The sequence below is a fragment of the Thamnophis elegans genome, chromosome 1 (assembly GCF_009769535.1).
Source record: "Thamnophis elegans isolate rThaEle1 chromosome 1, rThaEle1.pri, whole genome shotgun sequence".
Lineage (NCBI taxonomy): Eukaryota > Metazoa > Chordata > Lepidosauria > Squamata > Colubridae > Thamnophis > Thamnophis elegans.
In genome coordinates, this window is record NC_045541.1 from 10,173,628 (window position 1) to 10,196,195 (window position 22,568).

Consider the following 22,568-nt stretch of genomic DNA (forward strand, 5'->3'; position numbering starts at 1 on the left):
AAGTTGACTTCCTTTCTGGAAATGATTTTCTTCTCAGACCATGGTGACGCTCTCTATCCTATTTCTTTGACTTCATTTGCTAGTTTTATTTCTTTTACTGGCCATTGCACTGAAGCAGATCTTCTGACTGTAAGTAATCATGCTAAAGTTTTGCTCTAACTTTATTTTGTTTCTTTTCTTTTTTTCTCATCATTATCAGCCAGCCAAGAGAGACAGACAAAGCACTCATTGGTGCCCTCTGCAACAGAACACTATTAGGGGGCTGGCTGTAAATTGACGTGGCATGGAAAATCTCTGCTCACTTTGTAGCAGTTTGTATTTTTTTGAAAGAGGAGTAGTACTCCTCCTGAATTTGGTGCCTGGTATCTTTAAGAGCGGTTGTGCCTTGCTGTAAATATGGGGAGAAAAAATCTCTTTTTTCTAACTTGGGAGCAGAAGATCGTTTTTTGTGTGGATGTTTCATTAACAGCAATAAAGAGGATCTAAAACACATTGCTTGTTTTTAAACCCGTCTTGTGAGAGAAGCCGATTTTGTGCCTGCAGTTTCTTCCTTAGCTTCTCCTTACTTTTCCCCTTACACCCATCTGCCAGGTCTTAAGATGGGGTGTGGGCTGAGAAAGCTAGAAGATTCAGATGACAGCAGTCCTGGAAAAATATTTTCAACGCTGAAGAGACCGCAAGTGGAAACAAAAACAGACTCTGCTTATGAGTACGTATTGCTGGATTTTACATTAGAAGGTATGTATGAAGTGTTTTAACCTTTCAAAAAAACATACTGTGTAAGCCAAATGTGTTTCTTACGGTTAGATACAGAAAAAAAAAGTTTGATTCATTTTCCCCTACTGCTTATTAGATTAAGGATTTATAAATGACTACTAAAACATTTCTCTGCCTGTGTTTGTCATACCTGGGTATCTCTGAAGAAATATGTCACTTTTCAAGACCTTCAGAATTAAGCTGGAGCTATTGATAGTAAGTGGATCACTGAAGATATCAAATACAAATATAGTTGAAAGTACTCTTCTTTGTTTTATACTGCTCATGGACATCTGTGCGGTTAAAAACAGGCTATCCTGTAGGTCTACTTCCTTCTTTTGTAGGGTGTCTTGTTTCTAACCAACTTCATGTCACAGAAAGTGGAAAAAAAATAAACAAATAGTCCCAGATGGCTTCCCACTAAGAACAGGCAGCTCTGTTCTGCAAAAGTTGCTTCTGGGAATTTTTTGAAGAAGTTTTTATAACGCTATTTGGGTCTGTACATCAGCTTTTTTGTGTAGAACTTAGTAGGTATTGATCCAAAAGACAACTTGCATATTACAGTCAGCGTGGTCATAGTTATAATTTAAATAGAATGATTTTATAATGTATAGGATACATTATGAAGTGTTATACAGTACCACTGAACTATATGTTAGCTTTTTAACATTTTTCTTTGGTTTCGGATGAAACAGCTTTTGTTCATTATGAGGAGAAAAAATAGTAACAAATACTTGTGAGTTTCATGTTTGATTGTCTAAAATCAAATGCAACAATATTAGTTATAACTGTGCATTTGGCTTTTGATTTAAATCACACTATTTATTTTATTTTAATGGGTAGCGGTTGATTTAAATATGTATATTTTCAGGATTATGAAAGTACTTTGATGGAGATTATTTCTTGTAAAAAATAATCATATTGCTAATAATTCAAACAACTGTTAGCAATTTTATGCAGTTACTTTTGTAACTGAGGTGATAGATGAGAGAGAGAGAGTGATGACATTGCCATTTTTCGATCACGTATCATAATGAAACAAGCAGTTGGATCAAATCTTGTCCTACTACTACTAGAAGACCCTTTCCATTTCTGGCAACTAGGCAAAACTCAATGGAGACTCCTATTGGGGCAAACGCGGAGGCAATGAAATCCAGCAGTAGAACCTGAGATGGTAAGGTTAAGTATGAAGACTCCAGAAACAACATGAGACTAAAAACCAATTATTGGGGTTGCTTTCTTTTCCTCTTTCCTTCATATTTTATTGATAGTGGAAACTGCAATTATTTGCCAGCTTCTTTATTTTAGAATACTTCTAGTCTTGCTGTACATTATTGGTTATACTGAGAGGTGAAAACATTCTGCCATTTATAAATCACAAGCTTTCTATTAAGCACAGAATCCCAGTATGCTTTCTTTCTAGTTTTTTTTTTTAATATCACATTATTACAAGGCTTGAAAATAGTTGGACAGTGACTGGTGTCAAAAGCAGAACTTCATATGTGGTAAGGCTCTGGTATCTACTCAAACTCCTTGAGTGTGTATAATAGAAACAAATACCTAATTCAGATGTGCAATATATATAGGCCAAAATCTATTGTCATATAAACTTCCGTTTTAAAAATCACTTAATAATTTAATAACGCTGCGTTAGTATTGCAACCACAACAAATATAATTTGTTTAACTTTCTCCCTGCACCTGTTATTATAACTATTAATGGTTCAACACTTAAGTCCCTATATTCTGTTACTGCTATAGTAATAGAAGCCACAGGCAATACTGTCTTCTTTAAAGTTTTTTTTCTTAGTAAATTGATTGATTGATTGAAATATTGCTTCTTTTCTCTTACAACAGCTCTCTGAAATTATTTGTTAAGTTCTTTTCTGAAATTTCTATTTTTCTTGGACTTGGCTTCTCTTTTTGGCAATATGGAATGACCTTCACACCTTGTGCGACCCTGCTAAGGTGTATGTACTGTTAGCATCCAATCCTGACTTTTCACATATCCCTCCCAGGAGCACTACTCCTACCACTATGATGAGGCAGGGCAGCAGGACTTTGGAAGGGAGATAGTGTTAGCAAATATCTGAAGTGAATAGTTAGTGAATAGTGGACCCCTCTAGTGATAATGAATTGTTGTACAACTTAATCTTTACAAAAAGTTATTTTAAATGTTGAATTCTATATCAAGTGTTTCTGTTGTTTTAATCCTTTTAGTTATCTCAAATCCAGAAATTATAAAAATATGCTCTGTTTTGGATATTGCAAAGAATGTGGAGAAGTATTATAATAAAGGATATGTGGTAGGAGCTATTCATCCTGTTTTACTGTCACCTGGACAAAGAAGGCATTTTCCAGCAAGTCACATCTATCGAGTTGTGCTTGTCCGTCTCAAATTCAGGTATGCCATACAAGAAATGCTTAAATTCTAGCAAGCTTTTGTACTGAGTGGAATTCCTTCATCGAAAAAATTGTTCCCTGCTTTAACAGTAAAACCATTATTATGACAACCACGTCATAATTTTGTTGCATTTAGAATCAAATTAGATCTTGCATTAAACTGCATGACTTAGTTTATTCCCCATGCAAAATAGCTGTTCAAATCTGGAGACTTGCAAAAATAATATCCTCTCCATCCTCCATAGTGTATTGATTGATGAGACCCTGATGGCTCTTTCCCTTTAGAAATAGAAAATGTGGGAGAGGGATGCAAGCAAGCAGTAACATCAGATAAAAATAGAATGAAAATAGTACACCTTTTATTTCCTTCTGACATTTTTGTTCCTTTTGCATCCTTGCCTGTGCATATCTCTTAGTCGAGATAATTTTTTATGCATCTGAGGAAGTTACATCCAGCACATGAATGTTTATGCAAAAACACATTTGATAATCTTTAGCTAGTCAATAGTTGGTACTGTAATTGTGACCAACAATGTGACTTTCCAGCTATACTTCTGAGATTCTTATATTAAATCTCCAATGAAGAATTGCTTAAAACTGAAGCTGAACTTAAACATAATACACACAGAACATTAGGTACTGATAGCAAGCTAGAAAAATAGGCTTTGTGAAATCAATTTTAAGTAGCCTTTTATATATTCTTATATACTGGGTGGATATCAGTTCATATATTTGTATATTTTTACCTAACTAAAATTTATGTTGTAGGAAATTGGGCATTATTTTACTTGTCCAAGGCTGCATTCTCTGATGTCAGTCTGTTTGGGTCCCAATTGTTGGCTTGTTCTAAAACTGTGTCAAAAACCTGAGCCAAAAGTGACTATAACCATCTTGAGAAACATCTCAGTGTTTCTTGTCTCCTTACTGACAAGCCCCTTTTTTGTCTTTGATTCATTTTTTTAACAACTTCTTTGTTCTTTTTTACTCTCTCCTCATCCTGCTCTACAAGCAGATTATTGGGAGAGAGGCTGATTACCGTATATACTCGAGTATAGGCCGAGTTTTTCAGCCCACTTTTTGGGCTGAAAAAAGCTGCCTCGGCTTATACTCGAGTCAGTGAAAAATTTGCCCAAATGGAGGAGAAAAAGGGGCGCCCCTTTTTCTCCTCCATTTCGGGACCCAGTGGAAGTTCTCTGCGCGAGGTGAAATGGCCGGCAGCAGCCTCACTCTCCTGCCGTGGCTTCCGTTTCAGTCGCGCAGAGAACTTCCACTCGCTTCCCGGGCTTGTGTTCTGATGAGGGGGAAAGAGAGGACTTTCCTTACGCCCGCATCAGAGCTGGACGTAAGGACTTTACCCCATTGATGAGGCGGGCGGCGCGGATTGTAGCAAGGACGGCCGCCGATCGCAGCCTGGCTGCGCTGGCGGGGACGGGCGGGGCGGGGTGGGATGAGACTCCCCACTCGCCAAGATGGTAGGACTCCAAGTCCCATCCCCTCCACCCGTCCCCACCAGCGCAGCCCCTGCCGCATCAGCCGGAATCTAATTTCCCCCTCATCAGAGCTCGGCGCGGATTGTAGCAAGGACGGCCGCCAATCGCAGCCCGATTGCGCCAGGGGGTTCCGCTGGTTGAAAGAAAGTCCTTCTTTGCACCAAGCGCTTTTCCCTCCCAACTAATTATAACTAATTATATTAATTAGATAGATCAGTGTTTCTCCACCTTGAAGACTTGAAAATATGTGGACTTCAACTCCCAGAATTCTGGGAGTTGAAGTCCACACACTTTCAAGTCTCCAAGGTGGAGAAACACTGAGATAGATGATCCACGGTGTTTATTTTTGGAAAAAAGCGCCTCCTGCTCTGGACTGCCGGGAACGCGATCGCGTCTCTCTCTCTCTCTCTCTTCCCCCCACCCCCGGCTTTTCCCACCCGGGAATGTTCTGGCGGGCTAGGCGGAGGGTGCGTGTGCGTGCATGTGTGTCAAGGGTGGGGAGGCTAAGAGGGCGAGGTGAGATCCTGGCGGGGACCGCATTTCACCCGCCGAGCTTCCTTTTCCCCCGTCTTTTCCTCCGCTCGCCGACTTCCTTTCTCCCGTGGCTGACAGGTGGGTGGGTTTCCCTCCTCCTCCTCCCTGCTGGACGTGGATCTGCGGCGTGGGTGGCCGTCCTTGTTGCCCGCCGGCAGCAGGTCGCGGCAAAGAGAGGGAGAGAGAGAGAAATGCCGCCGCTCCCCGGCTCGCCTCTTTTTCCCGGGATCGCCGTGATGCTTTGAGTTTTCCTTCTGCGGAGGTGGGGTGGAAAGAAGAAGAAGTGGGGCCCTTCCCCGCTTCTTCTCGGACTACCTAAGCGTTGGGTGCGCTGTCCCCATCTGGGAAAGTAGTGCTGACTCATCAGGTGTCTGGGAACGGGTGGGGCTGAGGAGCGGCTGGGGGTGGGGGGTGTTTCACAGAGCGGCTGGGGGTGGGGGGTGTTTTACAAAGGGATGAGGTGGACTGAATTACCCCCTTGTATCTGCTGCCTTGTTTAGTGATTGTTTTGTTTGCAGCTATAATGATGGTGAAAAAGACCTGTAAAGCAAAGGAAAACTGAATAGGATCCTCAGCCCAGTCACAGTTTCATTTAACAACCATTTAATGACCAAGATACTAGTCCCAGTTATGTTCACTAAATAAGGATTATCTGTAAACTGTTCTTTTGGTATCCACGTATGCAAAAGACTGATAGCTGTAGGAGATGACCAAGCTGAGCCCAAGGGAAGGGTCAAACACATCAATGGCCAACGTAATTGTTTCAGGGTTCATTTTATTTACACCAAATATAATTCATTTAAGAAATTGGACAGCACATCCTTTATTAGTTTCAAATTCTTTCTTTAAAGATATCCATGGTGGAATGTAACATGCTGAAAGCAACAGTGGCAATGGGATGCTTTTGTGGCCCTTTGGGATAACCAAGAAATAAGTGTGTGTGTGTGTGTGTGTGTGTGTGTGTGTGTGTGTGTGTGTGTGTGTGTGTCAGAGAAGAATTTTTAACACAGGTATGTTGTACATGCATACATTTGGACAAACTTTGCAGAAATCTCCTCTTTTTTAAGTTTTATTTGGCATCATTCAATAGAGCAAAGTCTGAAAATGAAGCTGCATGCTACTGTAGGAGTCCAACAGTTTAGCAAATAAAAAGAGAACTTAGTGTTCCAGGGAGATGAATTTAAACTGCATGGAGATGAGGTGAGTGAAGTATTTCATTGAATACACCGGTATTGTGTGATAATAATTTGTTATCCAGAGCAAATTTTTACAATGGCTACTGTATATTTAATGGGCACAGGCAGGCTGTATATGTTATTCAATGGGCAATGGCAGGCTGTAATTAATGGACACAGGACAGGCTGTATATTCAATGGGCACAGGCAGGACACTGGTAGAATGTATATTATGAGCCTATGAGTTTTGAAGGATTTTAACTCGTGTTTTAGCTTGGTTGCTGAATGAGCTAAGGTTTTTGTACTTTTAAAGTTATTGTTGATACCATATTGTTTTTGTTGACCCTCTTTTCCACTTACAGAGCTAGTTTACTGTTTTTCTTTGAAATAAATATTCAAAAACATTATTGGTATCTATTTTTATTTTTGAAATTTACCGGTAGCTGCTGCATTTCCCACCCTAGGCTTATACTCGAGTCAATAACTTTTCCAGTTTTTTGTGGTAAAATTAGGTGCCTCGGCTTATATTCGGATCGACCTATACTCGAGTATATACGGTACTTTTGAAAGCATGATCAGAACTGCAAGTTGCCCTTTATAGGGTTATTTTATTTATTTATTATATTTTACCCCATCTTTAATACTTTTACATACACAATATTCCTTTCTCCTCATTTATTTTCTCAGCATGAGAACTGTAACATTCTTAAATAGGAGGAAACTATCCAGAAAAAGAACAAACATTGCAAGAAAACACCCTACATGACCTTAATGTATATTTGTAACACTAAAGCTAACATAATAATATTATCTTTATTATTGGCATATTAATATTAATATCATGATATAAAACAAAAAGGCCACAGGTATTAGTTCTAAATGTATTCTTCTTGAGAGCTACTTACAATTTTTTATTTATTGAACTCATTCAGGATCAACTCTTGAAACTCTTCTGAACTATTTCAACATAGCTAAAAACTGTATTTCTAGGTTACATTATCTAAAAGTGAGTGTGAGATGTTAAGTGCTGTTAAAGCTTGAGATAATGAGTATACTAAGCTCCACTTAAACCTTAAAATGTTAACTTAAAGCATTTCACAGGATAAAAGTTTCCAGTCCTGTCCTCTCCACAGCTATCTGCACTTGATAAACAATGTAGGACAAGACAGTAACATTTCCTTACTGTTAGCTTCTTAAGCTTCAAATCTTTAAATTTAACTAATTGTTAGAAAACAGTTATCTTCTGACTTAGCAGTCAGTCATTTATTGCTTGTGTCATTTTGGTGAATCTCAAACAATAAGAGCTGTTTGTCATGATGAAACCCCCTTTTGAAACTATTTTATCTGGAGCTTCAAGTCAAGTACTTTTTTTTAAGGGAAAGTTGAAAGATAAATTGAAATTATCCAATTCATTATATTAGTTGGGCTCACTTTTCACATTCACCAAGCAGAACCCGAGAAATCTTTTATGTTGCTACATTACCTGGGGTTCCTCTGAAAACTAATGAGGATTCTCCAAACTCCACAAGTGTAACAAAACTGCACAGGTCGTACTGAATCCAAGACTATTATCATCCTCTTGTTACAGGTGGTAATGGCCTCAGTAAAACCAGAACCCTAACCCAAAAGAATCAATCAGATCCCTGGAGTAGGCCAATCAAATAAGTCCTTCCTTCCTGCTCCAAGGTCAACAGGGAGTGATCTGTCCAAGACAAGGGAGTGGGTGTTATATCCCAATGTTGCCACAGCTCTGAAATAAAAAGCAGGTATAATATGTAACACCTCCCACACACACACACACACATACACACATGTGAGTCAGGGCAGAGATAACTTAGTCAAGTTGATGATCAGCTTGGTGACCATAAACTCCCGAGTTGCTTCCAAATTCACACTCAGAAATGACAGTTTCAAGTCTCCCAGAACAATAAAGCTTGTGTACTCAGCCCCAGATTTAAGCTACTCAGCCAGGGAGGTCACTCCAGATTTCTCTGCTACAGTTCTGGGAGTCTTGGCAGTCAAAGACCTCCAATAACTTCCAGGCCACTAGACAGGTCTACCTCCCCCATACTCTGCTTAAATTGGGCTAACTTGGGGCGGTTCTGCTTTATGGTGTCTAAGAACTGGCTTCCATAGCTCTGTCCTATTCCTAACTTAACCAAACAGTTTGCACCAAATCTCCAAACTCTAACCCTCAACAACATTCTTAATATGCCTAAATTCCTGCATACCTTGTACATACATGCAGCTCTGACCCCAGAGCCATTACAAAAAAGTAATGCATTTGTAGCTCAAATTAAGTCTCTCAAACTTACCCTCACTAGATTTGCATTACAGTTAGAATACCATCAATGAAACCTCTTAAAATATCTGAAGGAAATTTCCTTTTTAACTCACATATTTTTACTTTATATTTCAGCAGAAAAATATTTAGTCTTTAAATGAAATGTAAACAAGGTTGCTCAATGGGTAATTCAGTTCTGTTCCCAGCAACATGTTTGGGCGAAAGAATCAAGAATAACGGAAGAGCTACCTAAACAAGAGAGTTGCCAACATTCCGTTTATAAATTTTGGGAATGAAAAAAAGTTTTTGCTTGCTAGTATTTTGCACAAGATCAATCACATTTCAACAAAAGCTGCTTTCTTTCTGTGTTTTAGTCACAAGAATCCACCAATGAGAGAGCCAAGACAACCCAGGCTTGTGATTGAAGAGTGCCCTTTAACGTATGAAAAACTAACAAACGAGACAGTTAAGGAAGTGTTAGAGAAGGTATATGACCATCTTCGCTGCATATTTTACTTTTCCTGTAATCCTACTCTGAGAACTCAGATATTGTTCATGAACAAAAGCATACATATCTAATACTAAACTTTGTCTTGATCATAACGTAACTACCTTCTGGATCTTCTGTTTCAATCACTTCTCATAATTCCACATTTCCAAGAGGTTGAATGGGCAGCACTGCTGTTCTGTGGCATCACCAATACTATAAAGCAACCTCCTGAAGGGCATCAGGTTGGCCCCCTCCTTGTCAGTTTTCTAGAAGTCTAAAAACTGGGTTGCTTTGGGGGGGCTTTCTTTGAGTCTTTCCCTGATGCCATCTTGCTTTTTGGTTTTTGTGTGGGTGTGAGTAGGTATTGTGTGTTCCCTTTTGTTCTTATGCAGAGCTAACCTGTTGACTGGCTTCATTGTTATGACTGTTTTGATTGGTTTTAAATTCACACAAATGTTTTAACTTTTAAAGTAACCTGCAAACCCTGAGAATCATTTGATTGCACCAGAGCAGAAGCACTACAAATAATGCTAGCACCCCATTTATAGACTCCTGCAATTGAGTTCTCCCATAACTCTTCCCATTCCCTGTTGATTCTGTTGAGTCAAAGATGGGTAGTTGAACAAAACAGTGGTGGCAGCAGCTATGGAAAATGTTTTCACATCCATTTCTGCTTTACACGCAAACCTGATTTCTAAATTCAGAAAAGAAAAATATACTAGGATTTCTTCAGAAGAATTCCAGGGCCTTATTGATGAAATATTCTACTGACTCATATATTTAGTTCTGTATGTAAATTGAGTCCCTCAACTGGTCAGTAAAGCTTGCAGAATGCAGCCTTAAAATATTCCATGTTGACATTCTATGATGAAAAGTTGAATATCACGTTGAATGACAGCCAGTTTGGTCTAGTGGATAAGGCACTAGGCTGGAAACCAGGAGATTGTGAATGCTAGTGGGCCAGTCACTCTCTTGCACCCCAACTTACCTCACAGAATTATTGTTGTGGGGAAAATAGAAGGAATAAGGAGTGTTAGGTATGTTTGCCACCTTGAAATATTTCTAAAAATAATAATGATGAAATATACATAAATAATTCCAGAACATCAGCATTTATTAAACCTTTGCATTGATGTTTAAGACATTTCAAGTATGTTTTAAGAGCTAATTAAGAAGTGTTAAGGCATCAGGCTAGAAACTGGGAGACTCTGAATTCTAGTCCTGAGTTAAGCAAGAAGCTATCTGGGTGTCCTTGGGCCAGCCCTTCTCTGTTGGGTCTAGGACAGAGAGAATGGCAAACCAATTCTGAAATTTTGCAAGTAAACTGTGGGGATTTGTGCAGGCTCTTGTCAGGATTCAACACTGACTCAAAGGCACAGATAAATAACATTTAAAAAATCCCTTTACATATCATTAATTTTTACCCAGGTACAAATAGGCAAAAGAAAGACTCCATATATCCTGTTCTTTGTAAAAACTGAAGATACATGTTTTACAGTTAGTTGAAATTCTTGAATAGGTGGCTGTTTCATAACATTCATAGTAAAATAGATGTGCTATTTTTATATATCAATGTATATTTCTTTCTGTGTATCCAAATAAAACCATCATACATAAATTAGCTGTACTCTTTCTTAGTGAACAATATGCATATCCACCCCACTGAATTAGTACTGTCTTTTTGAAAAAATATAGGTCAATGATGCTGCTAAAAGAGGAATGAAGTTTGTTGGGTTTATAACCCAGTCTTGCTCTCAGTCTAAAATCTGCAATGGTGCAAACCTGGGTGAAGATATGGAGTCTGACTCGACACTATGCAGAAGGAACAGAGAGCAGAGGAACCATGATTCAGAGGAAAATGTTAGAATCCTGAATGAAGGGATACTGAGTGGTCAATCCTCTGAGAGTGGAATACAGGAAGAAATTCACCCGGATGTCAAGCCAGTACAAAAGACTGATTTTCAAGATGGAAGAGAAAGCTGTCCCAGCCCAAATAAATTCAAGGAAAAAGAAGGTATTTAAACACATCATCTGTATCATCTACATGCACTATGTAGCTATCTCAAACTATAGAAGAATCAATTTTTAAGAACAATAGCTTAAGAGAAGGATTATCAAACAGTACAACCATATTTGGAGGTGTTCATAAACCTTTCTCATGTATCCTTGTGTTTATCGGCCCTTTTTTCAGCAAGGACAAACTATCCAAATTGAAAAATGTAATCCCTCTACTTTTTTTTAACAATTATTTTCCATCTGGAAAACTACAACAGAACAAAACATAACATCATATGTATTATCCTCTCCATTCTTACTGTCTTTAGGATAAAAAATGGCTGAACAAATGTTCTTTCAAAGGTTAAATGATATGGAGTATCAAATGGAAGTCAACAATTATCCCAGAGCTCAGAACTGAGGTTGCCAAGGACACTTAAGAATCCCCCAAATATTAAAGATTCTTATCTTTCCCAACTTGTGAAAAACTTTTTAAAGGAAGATACAGCGTCCTTCCCTCTAAAACCCCACTAGCCCAACACACTGCCCCTGCAAACCTGAGCAGATAAAAACTGTACACCATGTTAATATATTATAACTTCCATAGGATACTCAAAATAATTATATCCAGCCTCTGTTGCAGCAATTCTCAGGAAGTACTGATTATTATGTAAACCTCCTTTCAGATTGTTTCGTAAATAATAACAAGTAAACAAAACCATTAATCTCCTATATTGTAACTAAATTTGCGTGACCGCAATGAAAATCAGGCAATAGGTGATGCAAAACTGAACACTATTGTTTTTTATTATGTTTTAGTGTCATCTGCTGGATTGTTGATCAAAATAAAGTAAATTTAACTGAGTAATTTAGAGAAAATTGGCACTGACTTTATTAGAAAAAATTAGCATGGTAGCGCCCAGCCCCTCACAAATTGTAAAACAAAGATCACCATGCTATAAAAGATGAATTCTGGGCAGAGAGAGAGAAAGATGAATAAAGGGAATCATAAAAAGTAGCAGCAAACAGTTGAATGGGAGTAGGTGGAAGAGGAGGATGAATTTGGTTAAAGGAGAATGAACTTTAGAGAGAAATATCAATGTCATGTGGATAATTTGGCTGGAAATATTAGGATGTAGGGTTGCCAAGTTTAGTTTGCAAACTGGCAATCCAAGTGAGATGTCCACAGCATAGTTACAGCTGCAAGATTATTGGTGAGATGTATGACGGTAGCTGCAATAGATGAACCAATTAAAATTTAAGAATGGAAGTGTAGGTATTTCATGCTAGAAAAAGACTGAGAAAGAAAAATCCTGTCAATACAATACATAAAGGGAAGAAAAACATTTTGCAAATCACAATGTAAATTGAAAGAGGAGACTATGTTCTGTACAGAGAAAATGAAGAGTTTGGATTTAAGCCCCTGAATTAAGATGGCTTTCATAGTAGGATTTTCCAACATTTTAGCTTACATATTTAAGGATTGATATATCACTTTGAATTAAAATTGTCATTCTGGACTTTTATCCATATGGGTTTAATTTGTATTCTTAATGCAAAAATGTAATGTTGTAGATTTTTTTAAAAGTCTATAAATATAATCCCATTGACATTTTTACAGTGCATATTACCCTAATATCTTTATTTCATGGGTTTTTTTTCCCTTCAGACACCAAACTATATACAGTTTTCAATGTCTTTGAAGATGATTCCATCAGTTGGACCTATCATGACGGTATTTTGTCTCTGAAAGTGTCAAGAAAAGGACCTGTGATTAGTACATTGGATGCTGATTGGTTAGATTTAACCACATTTTATTACAGACAAGGGTTGTCATTAATTGACTCTTTTGTGTGTTGGGAAGCCTCTAAAGGTAAGGATAATGATACTCTTTTTCATATCTAAAAATAAGGATATTAGTAAAATTCATTCAGAAAATTCAAAACAATAAAAAAAGAGTGTGTGCAAGTTTTAAAATAGGCTGCAGAGTAAATAAAGACAGTGGTCTGTTGGATTCAGGATAGTTAAATCTTTCAGATAAAGCTTGCATCTGTCATCCACCCAGTTATAGATGCTACATTTATCACTCATTGGCTTTCTCTCCCAGGGAACTATTAAAAGATCACCAGAGGGAAGGGAGAAGCGATGAAGATCCCCCCACCAGCTGTTGTCTATACGTATCACTTGTTTCTCACTGTAGAGAACCAACTGTTTTGAGCAGAATGGCTGGGGGAGGGGAAGTCTCACTTCCTTTCCTCCCACCAAGAGAGAATCAAAGAGAGAAAGAGGGGTTATTCACCCTTAATTTAGGAGTGAAAAATAAGAACTACTAATAGCTGGGCAGAAGAAAGCTATAAAGAGGCTTGGAAAAGATTAAGCAGTTTTTCAAACTTCAAATTTGTTCTTGGTAGGAGAGGTCAAGTTTAAGTTCCCAGATTTTACTCTTATTTATATCTAAACCATTTAGTTTCTAGAATTTAATTGAATTTCTTATTAAAGGCTTCCAGGGGATGGTAGAGGACAGTTCCTGGAGGAACGTTGTCCATGGGGTCGCAATGGGTCGGACACAAACTTTGCAACTAATAACAACAACAAAATTAAAACTAGACATGGAGTGAGTTAAGAAATGAACTAATACATAAATCTCATAGATACAGAGGATTATGAATTCTTAACAAATGCATTTTCCTTTTAAACTGAATTTTTAAAATGTAATCTTTCTAAAAGTAAAATAAACAGCAGATGATTTACTTGAAGCAAGTAAGAAGGTTGACCTAGAATTTGCTTTGCTGTTGTACATTATTTGCCTTTTTATTTGGAAAAGAATGAGGCTGTCAAATTCATTTTGTGCTTAAGAAATATACTGCATATTCCAGCGATGGTGAACCTTTTTTGGCTCGCGTGCCATAAGGGAAGGGGAGCGCCGGGGGGGGGGGTCATGGGCAGGCGTGCCAAACCCATAATGCAACGCGCGACACCCCCCACTGCACATGCATGCATGAGAGGCGCTCCCCCCATATTTTGCATACTTTTTTCACCCTCCCTAGGCTCCAGAGGCTTTATAGGAGCCTGGGGATGGTGAAAACAGCCTCCACCGTCCCTCCGGAGGCTTCAGGAACCTTCAGGAGGCTTCTCTGAAGCCTCCGAAGGGCAAAAAACGACCCTAGGAGCAAACTGGAAGTCACTTCCGGTTTACTCATAGGGTCGGTTTAAGCCCTCCGGAGGCTTCCGGGAAGCCTTCTGAAGGTCCCTGAAGCCTCCGGAGGGCTTAAACTGACCGTACAAGCAAACTGGAAGTCTGTTCCCGAACTTCCGGTTTGCCCATAGGGCTGTTTTTTTGCGCTCCGGAGGCTTCACAGAAACTCCTGAAGCCTCCGGAGGGCCTCCAGGGGGGTGGGGGAGGCTCTTTTTGCCCTCCCCAGGCTCCTATAAAGTCTCTGGAGCCTGGGGAGGGCGAAAAATGGCTTTAAAAAAGGCTGAACTCAGCTGGCCAGGGGGTAATGGCCAAATGCACTTTGGGCTCTGACCTCATTTCTACCCGTTCTAACTCTACTCATCATAGAAACCCAAGATATGTGACATTTGACAGGAAAAAAACTTAACCACCACAGTCACTTAGAAAGTAAGATGAGCAATGTCTAAACCAGTGGTTCCTACCACCCACTAGTGGGTGTTCCAGCTCTCATGGTGGGTGTTAGGGGATTGCTGTAACTCTGCTTTATAAATTTTATAAAGTAAAGTTATTTCCCTACTTTATAAATCACCATTACTGTGGAACCAGTGGGCGGTCAAAAAAGTTTACTATGAGCAGAGATACAAAAGTGGGCGGTAGGTATAAAAAGGTTGACTACCCCTGGTCTAAACCTTACATAAGTAAATAAGTAAGTAATATAAATTAACCAAATCCTGTTCATTCACAATCATATCAGAATGATCAAGTGTGAGACAGAAAAGGAAAGTATACTCCTCTTAATACATAAGTATAGTACTATACAGTTTAGATATTTTCTAAATTACTATTATTTACTACTTTTCCTTTTTTTCTTTCTCTAGCTGACTTTGGGCCCAAATCATTAGAAGGGTTATTTATATATGAAGAAGAACTGGGGTTTCCAGGTTCAGAGAGGAAAGGAAATGATGCTATTGTTGTAGAACAATGGACTGTCATTGAGGTAATTCCCTATTTTTGTTTTTGACAATTTAAATTACTCTTCCTGATTAATTTCAAGGGTTTACATAAACTCAGTATACAATTAGAAAAATAATCAATATGTGAGCAAGTTTGTGATATCTTGTAATTTTAAACGTATTTGAGGTTTCAGCAGAAAATAACTCACATTTCAATTATCATTTTAGATAATCATTCCTTGTATATATCTTTGTTTTCTAGTGTCTATAAAGACCAAATCTTTACAGTAACAATGGTAGGAGTGGTTGTCACAATAAAAAGTTGTTGATGATAGGTAGTCATTAAAGATAATGTTCTGTTTAAATTTTCCATATCCCTCTTTTCAACCATCCACTTTTTGTTAAGATGTCTAGTCCTATACTCTAGTCTCTCAACTTCTATTCCCCTGCTATATTCCTTCTTGTTAGCAGTAAAAGGTAATAGTAATAGCAGTAGACTTATATACCGCTTTCAGCCCTCTCTAAGCGGTTTACAGAGAGTCAGCATATTGCCCCCAACAATCCGGGTCCTCATTTTACCCACCTCGGAAGGATGGAAGGCTGAGTCAACCCTGAGCCGGTGAGATTTGAACCGCTGAACTGCTGATCTAGCAGTAGCCTGCAGTGCTGCATTTAACCACTGCGCCACCTCGGCTCTTGCAGTCCGCCACCTCGGCTCTTGCAGTCCGTTCTTATACAGTAAATTTGTTGGAACAATTCAGATCTAGAGTATTTTGTCTGTTAAATCCAAATTACACTGAAGACTGTTAAATAGAGGGTTTACTATATTGTCATTTCTGTGTCACATATATTGAATACCGGTAGTTCATGCTGAGAAGCATCCTCCATTTGGATTTGTATATTTTATATGTTGTAATGCAGGACTCTTTGTCATAAAGTTCGTCTAAAGAAGCAGCCATTCGCTGACAATGCATATCTGTAATACACCTCCACTTGGAAGAACAAAATAATTACTCATTTCATCCCACAAAAAAGCTGATCAGTTCAGTTCCCCAAGTTATTCCATAAATAAGTGTTGAGAACTGGAATAAATGTCTTTGATTAGTTTTAAATTATATCAGAAATCATTGTACCATATATGTCAGGGACAAATAATGAAGTCTTCAGAACTTTTAAACTTTGATTTATCTCAGCTAATATACAAGAAGAAAGGAGCTGTGAAATAGTCCAAAACATCTAGAAGTTGCCGAACTCTTATTATTGCTTCAAGTAACTCGTTCAGGCAGCTGTTGTAGTGTCACTTTTGGAATTCAGAAAGAGATAGGAATAAACTGGGGAAAAAATCTCCATTCTAGAGAAAATTCATTTATAGATGAAGGAGAGTTACACACTGCTTAGTTTTTTCCCCTTTCCCACCTTTTTTATGATTAAAAAAAAAAGGTCCAACAGTAGTGATATGACTTTCAATGAGGGGAAAGTCCTATCTCCCTCTCTCCATCCATCCATCTATCGATCGATTGATAATTTCTTCTTTGTTCTTAGCTCTTCAATTTACATACATCATTAAAGTCACAATATATATGTACTTTTAGGTTTAATCACATTTAGAAATTAAAGAGAAGATTAGGGAAAAAGCGCTGTGAGGAACAAGAACATTTCTAGACCACACACACACACAAATCTTTTGACCTGATGTAATTTGAAAATTTTTTTTGACACTATACAAGTAGTAATAATATTTGTGTAATATAACATAACACTTTAAAAACTATTATGCTGCTACAGAAACAAAATTATTATTTAACCAATGGAAAAGAAAATGATATGTATCATAACTTTTAAAATGTTTGCTAAGTCATATATATTAAAAGTATATATTAATGTAATTTCCAGTGTGTTGTAAAACTGAATAAGATTGCAACTCCAGGAATGGGATTTTATTTGTGATTAGACCAGCATTGAGTTGCTCTATTATAGTAAATATTATAAAATCAGATTTTGGCATGCATACCACAAATGGACAGAAGTTTTGACTTGTGTTTTCTACACTAAAAATAAAATGGAACTAAAGAACTGAATTTCTTTAGGAAAATAAATATGTAATTGTCAAATTTCTTTCTATAAACACACCAGAACAGTAATAGGAAGAAACATAACTATGCCAGAAAAGTATTTGCATGTCTGTGCATGCATGTGCACATACTGTTCTTATTTTTTGTATGTTAATGGTTAATCATCCTTTTTTAATATGCATGGATCTTTGGGTTTCCCCTTCCTTCCTCTCTACATCTCGTGGTTAGTCTGTGGAAATGCTTACCCTATTCTTACGTATATATTTCTGTATCTATTTTTGTTAACAGGGCAGTGAAATCAAAACTGATTATGGTCCTTTACTGCACACTTTGGCTGAATTTGGCTGGCTTTTAACATGTGTGTTACCTACTCCTGTCATACGACTGGACAGGTAGATGAAATAACAATTTATCTTCCTATTTCTGGGAATGTAATTGAATACATATATTAATATTATATATATTATAATGTGTGTGTGTGTGTAGATATTTGTGCCTATACATATAAAAACTGTTTTAAAAAAATATCCATGAAATTTCAGCAATCTAATGTGCAACTGCTGAGATATGGGAAATCTCATGAGATTTTGGTATTCTTGTGCTTGATTTTGAAAGACTGAAAGAAATGATGTTTCAGGCCACCATTTGAGATTTGCAGAATGGTGGCTGAATCAGAGACTAGCCCTACATTTTTCCTCTTGAATGGATCATTGAGAAACTTAGGAAATGCTTGTTGAAATATGAAGCTGAGGATTACTTGCTAAATACAACAAGAGTACACAGGTAGTCTTTGACTTACTTACAACAGTTTCTTTAATGACTCTTCCAACGGCATTGGAAAAAGTGACTTATGACTGTTTTTCACATTTATGACCATTGCAGCATCCCCATTGTCACATGATCAAAATTCAAATGCTTGGCAAATGACTCATATTTATGATGGTTACAGTGTCCCAGGGTCATGTGATCACCTTTGTGACTTTCTGACCAGCAAAGTCAATGGGGAAGCCAGATTCACTTAACAACAATGTTGCTAACTTAACAACCACTGTGATTCACTTAACAATTGTGGCAAGAAAGATTATAAAATGAGCCAAAGCTCACTTAACCAATCTCTCACTTAGCAATAGAAATTTTGGGCTCAACTGGTCATAAGGCAAGGACTACCTGTAAAGCAAACATGAGAATAAATGGAATAATTAATGAATGATTCAGAACTACACAAGCAGTAAGACGTGGCATGTGACATCTCCTTGGTCTATGTATTTATGGATGATATCCATGCTTATCTCACTCAAATCTCCATCTGAGAACACAACAAATAGTTTAGTTGTCTGCACAAAGAAAGCTTTCATATTTGCAAATATCTGTATTATATTCCACCTTGGTGATTTTTCCTTTTTTAATGTCTGCATAGGGCTGTAATGGTCTAAACATCTATTTGGTATTTGAGCATCAGATAGCACAATTAAACAATCTCTCTCTATGATACCTCCTAGGCAGCTGGCCCACTACTTCAATAACAATTGCTTGAGCAGAGGTGGGGGTGGAGGGGACCTTTCCATTTAATCTGTTGTAGGGCAGAGTAATTTAGGAATTGATTAAAGCAATTAGATATTTATTTCATGAGAATTGGCCTAGGTCCTGCACCAATTCTCTTTAACTGAAAGGCAGAATCAGTATTCCAGACAGCTCTATTGTATTTCTCACAGGGATAACAGCAATTTTTGGATTCCCAGTTTAAAAATAATATCTTAGAAATATTCATCTACAGATTAAAAAATAACATTTAGTGTTTTCTGAAGATGAGCATTTAAAGTTTGAAATGCCTGAATGAAATAAGTGTCCTAGGAGTCTCATCTCCTAGAATTACATTTCTTGCCTATTGCACGCTAAAGTGATCAACTGAGAAAAGTTACCGGGAGATATATTATCTCATTATTTCCATCAGTATCTTTGCAGACCAAAAAGCATGTCTTTCAAGAAGAACAAGCTTAGCTCATATAGAATGAAGGCAAAAAGACTCAGCTCATGAAGTCCATCCTTATCTTGAGTATTTGTCGATAACAGAAGGGGCATTAGGGAAAAAAAGGAAATTTGAAATATTTTATAACCAAGGGACTATTGCAGGAAACAGCATTTTAGTCATTAAATAGCTATCATATGGTAGTAATGAATAAGCAAAACTATATCGTATTTTTTGGAGTAATAATAAATAAAAGTCCTTTATGAAAATAAGGCATGTAAAGATGGGTGTAGATCATGAACTATAACTTTCCTACACATAGAGGGGTAAAGGCTGTCATCACAGCTGCCAAATGGGGGACCAAAGTTACATGCCAACTAGCTATTCAGTATGCGTACGCATGTCCATATATGCACACAAACACATACACACATACATTTAACCCTGTTCTTTAGAACTATTCTTAATTCCACATATACTAATATTTTATTGTATCAAATTGTAACAAATGCAAAACTTATTTTTATCATATTCAATTAAAGAAATACTAGTCCACAAAGAAAGCATTCATTTCTTATGAAGATTTCTGAACATAATTATTTAATAGGAGAAAGAGGAAATTGTACATATTTAAAAGGAAGTTAAATCTGCTTTTCTAGCTAGTCTTCTGAAAAGGATTCCCAAAGATAAAATGATTTTCAAATATAGTTTACTGATTTGATTTTATTTATAAAATTTATAGGCCACCCATCTTACCTCAAGGTAACTCTGAGCGGCTTACAATATAAAAGATAAAAAACAATGTAAGCTAAAAACATAAATAAGGCGACACAAAATCCAAATGTTAAAAGCCAATTAAAAGACATGGAGGCCGGGAGCGGGAGGAAGGGAAGAGAGGTGGGATTTGTTGTTAATCAACCACCTCCAATGTGATGTTTCCCCATTGGAGCCCCAAGCTAACTGGCAGAGCCAAGTTTGGACTATTGTACAACTGATGGGAAATTGATAATTTCTCACCTTATACACAGAAAAATTATTAATATAAATAAGACACATATTACTATTGTCTTCCTGACAGTTTCTAAATCACTGGTGTATCATTCCAAATAACACAACAATCTACAAAAACCGGATATGTAAAAGTGTATTTGGAGCACTCGTTTCCCAACAATTAGTTCATCCTATCTACTTCTTCCTTTAAAAACATATAGGTGATCAGAAGGGACGTAAGATCAATCCAATGTAATGTGTTGGGACAGCAGCCTTTCTTAATCAGCTATCAGGGGAAAACGTTTTTTAAAAAAGTTCAAAGCTTTCTTTATCAGCTTCTTAAAGCAAGTGATTCCAGCCCCCATTTATTGACTGAGGACTATGTGAACCTGCCAGGGAATTGGATCAGCCACATGAATGAGGCACAAAGCATTTCTGCACAAAGGAATCTGTAGCCTGGAAGCCTGTTTTGGCACATTCATGGCTAAATCGGAGTCCTGACGCATCTGGGAAATTGGTTATAAGTGAGGAAGATGTTTTTTGGTTCAGTTTTAAAAGTGCAGTCCAAGTTACTGAATTAAGTCATCTTTTTTTTAAAGTACTCTCTCCACCTGCCAGAATAGACTGCTAGCAACTGTAAATTATAAATGTAGTTACTACTTTCATTTTAAAAATTGAGGAAGTGCTGCATTAATTTGTGTGAAACACTTTATACTCACATTGTCATGCGACGTTGCTCACATGGTTAAAAAAAAGAATAACATGTTTTTCAGTCTGCAGTTCTGTTTTTCCCACAGACTTTGAACTCTGACCTCAGTACGCAAGTGGAATATTAATAGCTTTTACTTTCTTCCAAATGCAGAGAAGTTTTCGTTTGCATCAGTTCACACACAGTTTCTTCAGAGGATTACAGGAATATTAGCATTTCCTCCCAAATAATTCTTTAAATCCTGTAATTAGAAGAGTTTCTATTTTCACAGTAAGATTTCCTGTTGTTCCTCTCCCTAAAGTAGACCCACCAAAAAACAACCATTGTAGAAAAAGATCCCCCCCCCCCCCCGGAAAATGGGGACGGTGGTAAGAAGAGCTACTGGAATTTCTCCCTTCTTACACATATGAAAGCACTTTTTGCTTGCTCAAGGTTTAGATGTCACCCTGTGTACCCATGGGTCATAGGATTCCTTGGATACTACTTTCCAGAAAACCTTTCAAGGATTGGAAAGTCCCAAATGAATAAAGCTTTAGAAAAAGTATTGGGCTATTTCAGTTAAAAAAAAAAAAAAGCACTCAAGCTCTCTCAACTCTTGCCCACAAGCCTGACTTTGGAGGAAATTGTAAGCTTTCCTTTGCAGTGAAAGGTGGAAGTTGTCAAACATGGATGGAAGGATACAAATGCTTCTCTGTCTTTAGATCTGCCAGCAGGGATTTGGACATCTTAGCATGATTGTCATTAATATGGTTCACATTATCTTTACTGACTATAACAGAAATCAAGGTGATATATCCTGTCAAAACAGCATATGATGCATTTGATGCATTATGTAATTTAGTCTTTCACTAAATTATTTATTATTTTCTTGTAGTTATTCCACTATGAAAATAAACAGAACAATCCGTATAAATTCAATTCTTACTGGTGAACAAGTCCAATAATGCCATTAAATATAATCTGCAAGTAGTAAATTAAAAAGGCAAAAGCTATGATAACTATCTAGTTGCAGCCAGCAATGTGTTTTCTTCCTCATTTTTCGATCCAAGTCCATCTATATCTTTTGTTAAGACAAAATATAAGAAGAAAATTCAACATATAAACAGATCTTTTTAATGTACTTTCTTTCCCTCCTTCATTGAAATTCAGGGGCAATCCCAACTTCATTCAGTTCAATTGTGAATTTATCCCCTGGCATTTATCGTGTTCAGCATTTTAATAAGGCCAGGTCTATTTTAAAGTTGTTCTTTAAAGCAGCTTTAGTACTTCAGCATGGAACATTTATTTAAACTTTTAAAGTTTTAGCCATGAGTTAATGCCTTTGATGATTCTATGGTGTCACAACGTAAAATAGGATATAGAAAGATGACTTGTTTCAGATAAATTCTTAACCCCACTTTAAAAAAAACCACCAGAAAAATAACGGAGAAGTCCCCTTTTTCTCTTGTCTTTCTGATATCATCCATGAGCATTCTCAATGGAATCCCATGTTTACAAAGCTAATGATTGATTGATTGACTGATTGTTTGATTGCCAGGTCATACTGTTGCTAATATCAGGCACTGTATTAAGCCAAT

At 37.4% G+C, this 22,568-nt stretch overlaps 1 protein-coding gene across 2 annotated transcripts in view; it reads left to right on the plus strand.

Moving 5' to 3' along the window:
• The window catches only part of RFTN2 (raftlin family member 2), a 28,288-nt gene continuing 5,720 nt past the window's right edge, over positions 1–22,568 (plus strand). The window contains exons 1-8 of one of the 2 annotated variants that reach the window (XM_032233161.1): positions 1–129; positions 592–738; positions 2,976–3,159; positions 9,016–9,127; positions 10,827–11,145; positions 12,796–12,999; positions 15,180–15,298; positions 17,615–17,718. In XM_032233161.1, coding sequence (XP_032089052.1) covers positions 600–738; positions 2,976–3,159; positions 9,016–9,127; positions 10,827–11,145; positions 12,796–12,999; positions 15,180–15,298; positions 17,615–17,718 — 1,181 coding nt within the window. In that variant the 5' untranslated portion in view covers positions 1–129; positions 592–599. Of the gene's footprint in view, positions 130–267; positions 739–2,975; positions 3,160–9,015; positions 9,128–10,826; positions 11,146–12,795; positions 13,000–15,179; positions 15,299–17,614; positions 17,719–22,568 lie in introns of those variants that run through there. The other variant, XM_032233168.1, reaches the window with a different exon arrangement.